Source organism: Trifolium pratense, linkage group LG3, assembly GCF_020283565.1.
Source record: "Trifolium pratense cultivar HEN17-A07 linkage group LG3, ARS_RC_1.1, whole genome shotgun sequence".
NCBI lineage: Eukaryota > Viridiplantae > Streptophyta > Magnoliopsida > Fabales > Fabaceae > Trifolium > Trifolium pratense.
This window is the reverse complement of record NC_060061.1, coordinates 20,853,883-20,860,596: the sequence shown is the minus strand read 5'-3', so window position 1 is coordinate 20,860,596 and position 6,714 is coordinate 20,853,883. Positions and strand designations below refer to the sequence as shown.

Here is a 6,714-nt window from a genome sequence, read left to right as displayed (position 1 = left end):
GTAGATCCTCTCAATGTCTTTATTAAGCCTAATTAAATTTGTTAAAGTCTTTGTACCAAAAAAAAAATTGTTAAAGTCTTCTCTGAAAGAGTAGAAAAAGAGTAGAATGCAAAAATGGATTCATTCATAGAATGAGATCACATGCTTACTGAATTTCAATTTTCTCGACCAAAAAAAAAAAAATAAGTCAAGAGTCTGCGTTCATATACAAGTAGACTTTGTTTTTTTTTTTGTTACAATATACAAATAGACTGATATATGTTTTATAGTTATTCATTTTAGATCATTATGACACACGTTAAATATCGAAGACTTAAATTAATGACTTAAATACTCATATGTTGGTAAGTTTAAAGAGTAACCAAGACGAAATTTTCCTATAATTTAAATTCGAAAACATTGAAGAATTAGCCTCACACTATCACTGTATCCTTCTTGTTCCAAGTATTGCTTTTCCATATCCATGCAGGGTTACAACTTCAGGTGTAGAAAAATTTTAAAAAATATATGCACAATAGATAAGCATTATATGGATTGCAAAATATACTCTATTCTCCATATAAATCTGGCCATGAGGTATGGATGATTGTGTTTGTTCAAAATAAAATATAATACCATAGCTCACAACTAACAAAAGAGACGCTCGTGATTTATGAACACTATGGTCACGTTGCTACCTTGCTCCTCGTTGAAGATGTTTACATCCAAATTCAGGAGGCAACCAAAACCTGCGGTTTTAAGCCGGTTACTTGATGTAATAATATAATATATAAAAGCTACTCACAAAACGTGTTATGAAATTATCTACAGCTTTATGCTACTGAAGTCCATTTTAATTGGAAAAAAAAATAGGACTATACATGTCACAATAACATTATCTGATTAAGTGTGTTTAAGTGTAACATGAGTTGCAGAAGCACACGGATAATATGTTCGGATTTCCAATTGAAATTTGGACACTAATTAAATAATATTATCATGACTAGCCTTTAGCTGTACAATGTTGATAAGTGAAAATAAAGAACTGAATTCAAGCATAGATTATAAAGAGACAAAAGATTTCATACTTTAAAACTCCTTTGATCTTTGTCTCAGTTTCTCAAGTTCTGTCTCAATGTCAGCATCTCGAAATGGGTTTCCAGTTTTGGCGCTAGTGGTGCTACTTCTTCCAGGAGGAAGCTCTCCTTTCTGCTTGAAACAAGCAGTCCAACAATGAAATACAAAAGTATATGTAGAACATAGAGGTAGTATTGTATGACAATTCATCTTTGAATTTACTTTCTGTAGCATAATATAAATGCTTTGGGAAAAATATATATATCGACTCCCTTCACAGGTTTGCCAACTTCTGGTGGCAAAACAGAGAAAGGAAACAAACTTGCAAGGAAGTTATTGAACATAAAAAATATTCTCATCCTATTTTTACATACACCCTATTTGCTGTTTGAAGCATACCTTTGAGCTACCAGATAATTCTTTCTTCAATTGTGCCAGGTCGTCATCAACTGATGAGCTTTCAAGCATTGCAAACTGTAAAAATAAACAATTTTCACCAATTATCATGCAAAACTGCAAAAAATAGATAGGTGCAGCAGAAAGAAGTCGAAGAATTTCACAAAATCGAAAGAGGAAAAGTAAATTGCATTGTTGTTGAATAGAAGATGTAGGTTAAAGGGGAAAACTGCCTTTGACATTTCATTTCCAGGTATTTAATTAAAAACCAGCTAAGAAACACAGTAAATATAGCTATGAAAATGATATTAAGATTTTAATTTCAATTATTTTAAACACCATCTTTTCTTTGGGAAAAGTGAAATTAAGTTTGGGCCCTTTGATCCCCCTTCTCATAAGAAATAAATTTAAATAAAATAAACCAAGAGTATATTGGATTTGCAAAAGTGTTTTGTTTTCGTTTCTTCTTTCACTTTTATTTTAAAAATAAATAAAATCATATTGTTTTCACTTTCTGTCTTGATTTCAAAGTTTTGTATGGGAAATAACTTTTTTGTTTTCACTATTATACAGAAATATTTTTTGCAAACCAAACATGCCTCTAGGTTTTTTCTTTTCGATTTCAAGCTTAAAATACAATTCATACATATAAACAGTCACTCACCTTCCCTTCAAGATCGTCACTGGTCAACTGGCCCAGAGCTTCAGCTTGGGACTCCATTGTCATCACTATTAAGATAACAGAACACAATTAGAAAGAAAAATAATTTCAAATGGAATGATGAGAGCACATAAAAAGCTTATGTACATATCTCTGTCACATATGGAATGTGGACTGGTGCAAATGTTCACCTGCATTTTATTCCATTAATTGGGCCGTAACTTTTGTAAGCATGTATATCATGATCAGAATTCAGATATGACAACTTTTGTTATTATGACAGAAATTACATTTATTCATTTAGATAATGAGCATGCCTATGGTCAAAATGCTCATAGATGCAAAGAGTGGTTCAACCTAATCATAATATCTCATTATCATACAATGTAGCCCTTGTCAGCATGCAAATGAAAGAGTATGTGTGTATATGGTTGAGGGAAAAATTAAGCAGAGACAAGGTTATAAGTATTATTTATGTAAATAGTGGACTTGGAGAGTTTTCTTTTTACCTTTCTCTTCCATTTTTTCAAAAGCTGAAAGAGCACTGCTTGTATTGACATTTCCGAGCATCTCACTCACCTTAGTTGCAGTCCTAAAGGAGCATCAACCAACAAACATTACTAATAGAACCATAGAATACAGAATGGGATAAGATGGAAATCAATGGATAAAAGATTTGAAAGACAAACTTTGCAGATTGAGCTCTTGCTTTTAGAGTATCCTTCTTCGACCTTGCCTCTTGTATTTTACTCTCCAAAAGCTATAAAATGAACAATTTACAGTTCAGGACTGAGCTAAATAATAAATATTGATTACTTGTTGTTATTAAATATGTCTGCATTAGAAGTTAGAACAGTGAGCTAAATTTGTTCAACCAATTTCAATCATTTCTAAAATGATATACTTCTCACAAAAGCTAGTGGACTGAAGTATTATTGTAAAGTATTCTATATGAGGAAAAATTTGCATTAAAAAAAGGTTACGTAACTGTAACATGGGTAAATTAATTTTAATATATTTTACAATGAAAAACAAACAACTGCAAGCAATGAAAACCATTGTTTACAGACTCCAGGGATAAAATAGAAGAACATAAAGACTTTTGTAGTAGATGATTACAATCTAACAGGCGAAGAAAAATAGGTTTTGGTAGTTGGTGCAGGTGAAGTCGGAAAGAAACAAGGTGGAGATAAAAAATAAGTAAAATAACCTAGGTTTTACAAAAGTCATAAAAATCATCTTATATCTAAAAGAATGCAATAAAAGGTTGAAATAGACTTTTCAATGGATAGACAATGAAGACCCCAATTTATTACACAATGCAGAATGGTGCTTCCTACTGCAACAAAATCTAAAAGGGAAACTCAGACATTAATAGAGCAATCAACGGTAAATAAATGCACACCAAACCACTGTTATCAATCGCGGATCACAAAAAATAGTGGTTTGATCAAATTATGCTACGAAACAGTTCTATAGCGCCGCTATTTGGCAACATTTTATATTAAATAGTGTATCACAGACAATAGCAATTTGTTCAATTTCTGCTACGCTATAGCGCTATTGCGCCCCTATAGTTGCTATTTAACAACACTGGACTGGACCAAACAAAATATAGTTCATTATGAAGAATCATTAAAATTACTAAAATATGCCTAGAGCAGAATATAAAATGAACTCAAGTAAATGTGTAGTGATTCTATGAACTGAACATATAATTATGACCTATAATCAAGAGTCAAAACTAATCCAATATGTTAAGATAAATAGCAGTTTAATTTAAACTTGTGGTTTCTTGATGCTACAGAGTCCAAAAATATAGTTTTCTGAAACATGACATTTGAGTGTTTTATGGTACTGACTCTACTGAGATAAAAAAGGATTTAGCTTACGCGTGTATTTGAGACAAGATTGTCCACAACACCCTTTTGTTGATCAAGTTGAGCTTTCAAAGCACCGGCATTATCCTGCAAAATGTTAAAAGCATAATGAGATTTTCCATGATGTTGGTATGCATGATAAAGCACTGCTTTAAAGTTATATTTTCCTGTATCATCTAATAAAATGTTAAACTAAAGCAAATTCCAAATTTTTCAATGAACAACACTATCGTCAACATTGATATTTACAGCCATATCTAACATAAGTATTAATGCATACATCAAAGCACTTTATAAAAGGCAACCATTGTGAGGTCTGCCATTGAAAAATGCAAAAGCATCAGGGAGAAAGGAAAAAATAGTGACTTCCTGGGAGGAGGCGTAGCCGCGTAGGTGATAGGAAGCTAATCATCTAAAATGTCTAAACTGATTTCTAATCAAAACACATTATGACCCACGGACAAACCAACAGAATGGCCATTCATTTGACAAACCTACCTATTTATTATTTGGTTATGAGGTTATATATATTAGGAACATGGTGTTGAGTTCCAATAAGGTTCTACATAAGCTCCTAGGAATGAGAACTACCGCAAATGCAAACATCAAATGTACCAATCTTGCTAAGCTATGTGAGGAGAACAACCGGCAAAGTATAGATCCCATAGAAAACGTGTGAAAAGAATTGAAAAAGATAACAACTTTATTGATTGATTTACATAGTTCAAAAATAAACAATCCTCATTAAAATCTAAATTACACATTTGAAAAAGAAAAAAAAAATACTTGAACAAAATGAGTACGTACTGCATAAGATTTACGCCGTTTGAGTGCTTCACGAGCAAGATCTTCTTCACCTTTCTGAAGGGCAAGCTGTGCTCTGCCATACCTACATCAGATATAAAACACAAAAATGGTATTCAAATTCCAAATACTGCAAGCAAATTAAGACAATAACTATTTCATACATTACCACTCTTCAGACGCTTGTTGTGCCGCCTTGTATTTATTTTCCAACCGCTTTTGCGATGCCAATACCTCAAAAAAGGAAAAAACCAATAATAAGATGATTTTATAATAAAATTAACTGCCTATTTCTCAGTATGTTTTCAGCAAAATACAGTGCTGTCTATGAAGCACGGACACTCCTCGGATTAGGCGTGTCCCGGTGTCGGACACGCGTCAGTGTCGGACACCGCACAACGCCGACACTTATAATTACATTGAATTGTGTCATTTTCTCAAATTATTATCGGTGTCGACATGTCGGTGTCCGTTTTTGTCTCTGTGTCCATGCTTCATAGAGTGCTATCAATTATGGTCGCAGAAAATAACGGCTTGTTCAAATTCCACTACACAACAGTGCTATAGCGCCACTAATAATAAAGCCACAATTTCACAATATTTTGTACTAAATAGATATTGAAGAACAACAGCAATTTGTTCAAATTTCACTATCCAATATCGTTATAGCACCGCTATTTAACAACACTGATCGCATATACCTCAATTAAATATTCAAACAAACAAAACAGTGATACAAATATATAATAATGGAATGCACACAAGAATAACACAAACAATAAAAAAACAAAAAAAAAAAAAAAAGAGAGACAAATGTAACTAACTTGTGCTGTAGCTTGGCGCATTTTAGTCAAATCATCGTTCATTTCAAGAACAGCTTGGTCCAAAATTTTCTCAGGATCTTCAAACACACTCAAAGCAGCATTTGCGTATGACTGCATTACTAAGAACATAAAATATAACCATAATGACGACAACAACAACAACAAAATTAAAGCTAAAACTAAACACGAATTCTTATAGAGTGATTTCTTTCACCTTGACGACTCTCGAAAACCTTTCAAATAGGTTCATGCCGGCACCAATAGCTCCTCCACCTCGAACCGGTTTCGCAATCTTCATCCCTCTAAATTTCAAAGTATCAACTGCAAGAATTCAAAAATTAGTTAAATTAATGATGCGTAGTTAATATTAAGCGAATTAATTGAAAAGTAATGATTCGGCGGAATTATGAGAAGACCTGGTCTGGTGCCGAAGAAGGAAGATTTGAGAGGCTTGTTGAGAGTAGAAGAGGAAGAAGATGGAAGTGGTGCGGAGGGTAATCCGGTGAATATTTGAAGTTTCGTCGTCATTTTTGTGATCGACGAAGAGAGAAAATTTTGGAGTTGGAGTGAAGAAGAGTTGCAGATAGATAGAGTTGAAGATATTGTGTGATTTCGAGGGACGCTCACTCGTTCGCTCCTCTCTAGTTGTTTGTTCGATGCTAGGGAATTCCTGTTTTTTAATGGGCCGGAGAAGGAGCGAGTTCGGTCTGTTATTTTTGCAGGCCCAGTTCTTCTTTCTAGTCTTTGTATTCCGAGAGCTTGTTTTGGCTAGGGTTGAGCACGGACCTGCAATTCGACTAGAAACCGACATAACCGCCAATATATGGTAGCACTCGGTCAGGTGAGGGTTGACAATTGTGAAAAATTGGTCAAGAATGGTGTATACGGGAGGGTGCGGATCTTTAAAAATTCATCTCTTCATAACCGAAACCAACCAAACAATTGCATTAAGTAGCAAACTGAATTACCCACTTAAGTAGCGGGAGGGGTATTTTGATAATTTCAGGGGGTGTCAAAAGAAACTCTCTTGTATTCTACGTTTATTTAGGGATTTTATTTTTTCACACTTCATGTCATTTCTTTACTTATACAC

The 6,714-nt window shown here is 33.6% G+C and overlaps 1 protein-coding gene across 2 annotated transcripts; it reads right to left on the bottom strand.

Annotated features, from left to right (window-relative positions):
- Positions 1 to 372: 372 nt before the first annotated feature.
- On the bottom strand, positions 373 to 6,267 carry LOC123916180 (membrane-associated 30 kDa protein, chloroplastic). Of its 2 annotated transcripts, XM_045967566.1 has the most exons (12): positions 6,038 to 6,267; positions 5,836 to 5,942; positions 5,622 to 5,732; positions 4,967 to 5,031; positions 4,801 to 4,882; positions 4,006 to 4,080; positions 2,803 to 2,873; positions 2,623 to 2,705; positions 2,117 to 2,181; positions 1,456 to 1,530; positions 1,068 to 1,188; positions 373 to 728 (listed from the first exon to the last, which is right to left on the bottom strand). In XM_045967566.1, exons 1-11 carry the CDS (start codon positions 6,147 to 6,149, stop codon positions 1,069 to 1,071), a joined length of 966 nt encoding a protein of 321 aa, XP_045823522.1. In that variant the 5' UTR covers positions 6,150 to 6,267; the 3' UTR covers positions 373 to 728; position 1,068. The 2 variants fall into 2 exon arrangements, with proteins under 2 accessions (XP_045823522.1, XP_045823523.1); XM_045967567.1 differs by lacking the exon at positions 6,038 to 6,267 and having other exon boundaries at positions 5,622 to 5,740.
- Between the last annotated feature and the right edge of the window lie 447 nt (positions 6,268 to 6,714).